General features: G+C 63.8%; 1 protein-coding gene across 1 annotated transcript in view; it reads right to left on the bottom strand.

Moving 5' to 3' along the window:
• The window catches only part of GAK (cyclin G associated kinase), a 44,213-nt gene that overhangs the window by 26,021 nt on the left and 17,697 nt on the right, over window positions 1–495 (bottom strand). The window contains exons 13-14 of the mRNA XM_014533466.1: window positions 287–471; window positions 15–70 (exon numbers count right to left, since the gene is read on the bottom strand). Of these exons, the coding sequence (XP_014388952.1) occupies window positions 15–70; window positions 287–471 (241 nt within the window). The remainder of the gene's footprint in view (window positions 1–14; window positions 71–286; window positions 472–495) is intronic.

Here is a 495-nt window from a genome sequence, read left to right as displayed (position 1 = left end):
AGGGCTCCCCTCACGAGCGCCGCCCGCTGGCACACTCCTCTACGACAGGATTTGTGCCAGGCAGACAGACCTGGCGACGGGAACCAGGGGCCAGCCTCCCGCCACGCTGGGGTCAGCCGTAAAAAGCACCTGTGACCCCAGGTTCAGGGACCATGAAAACCACGCGGCCTCAGGTCCCCACGGGAGGAGCAGCGAGGCCCGAGGCTTGCTGGTCTCTGCACCACCCACCCGACTCTCTTCGGTGTCCGTGAGATGACCCCAGGCTGTCATCTCAGCGAAGACCAGCCCTCAGGGCGCAGGCAGGGGAGGCGGGGGCACCCACGCGGTTGTGAAACTTGGCGGGCCGGTACGTCCTGGAGGACAGGTTGTAGACAGCGTAGTGTCCCGGGTGCTTGGAGTCCAGAAACAAGCGCACGTCCTCGATGTTGTTTTTGATGGCGGATTCCACACCCTCTGCCGGGAAGGACATCACTGGAAGGAAATAGCCAGTCAGCC

Source organism: Myotis brandtii, unplaced genomic scaffold, assembly GCF_000412655.1.
Source record: "Myotis brandtii unplaced genomic scaffold, ASM41265v1 scaffold986, whole genome shotgun sequence".
NCBI lineage: Eukaryota > Metazoa > Chordata > Mammalia > Chiroptera > Vespertilionidae > Myotis > Myotis brandtii.
The sequence above is the reverse complement of the archived record's forward strand: the minus strand, read 5'-3'. Positions and strand labels throughout refer to the sequence as shown.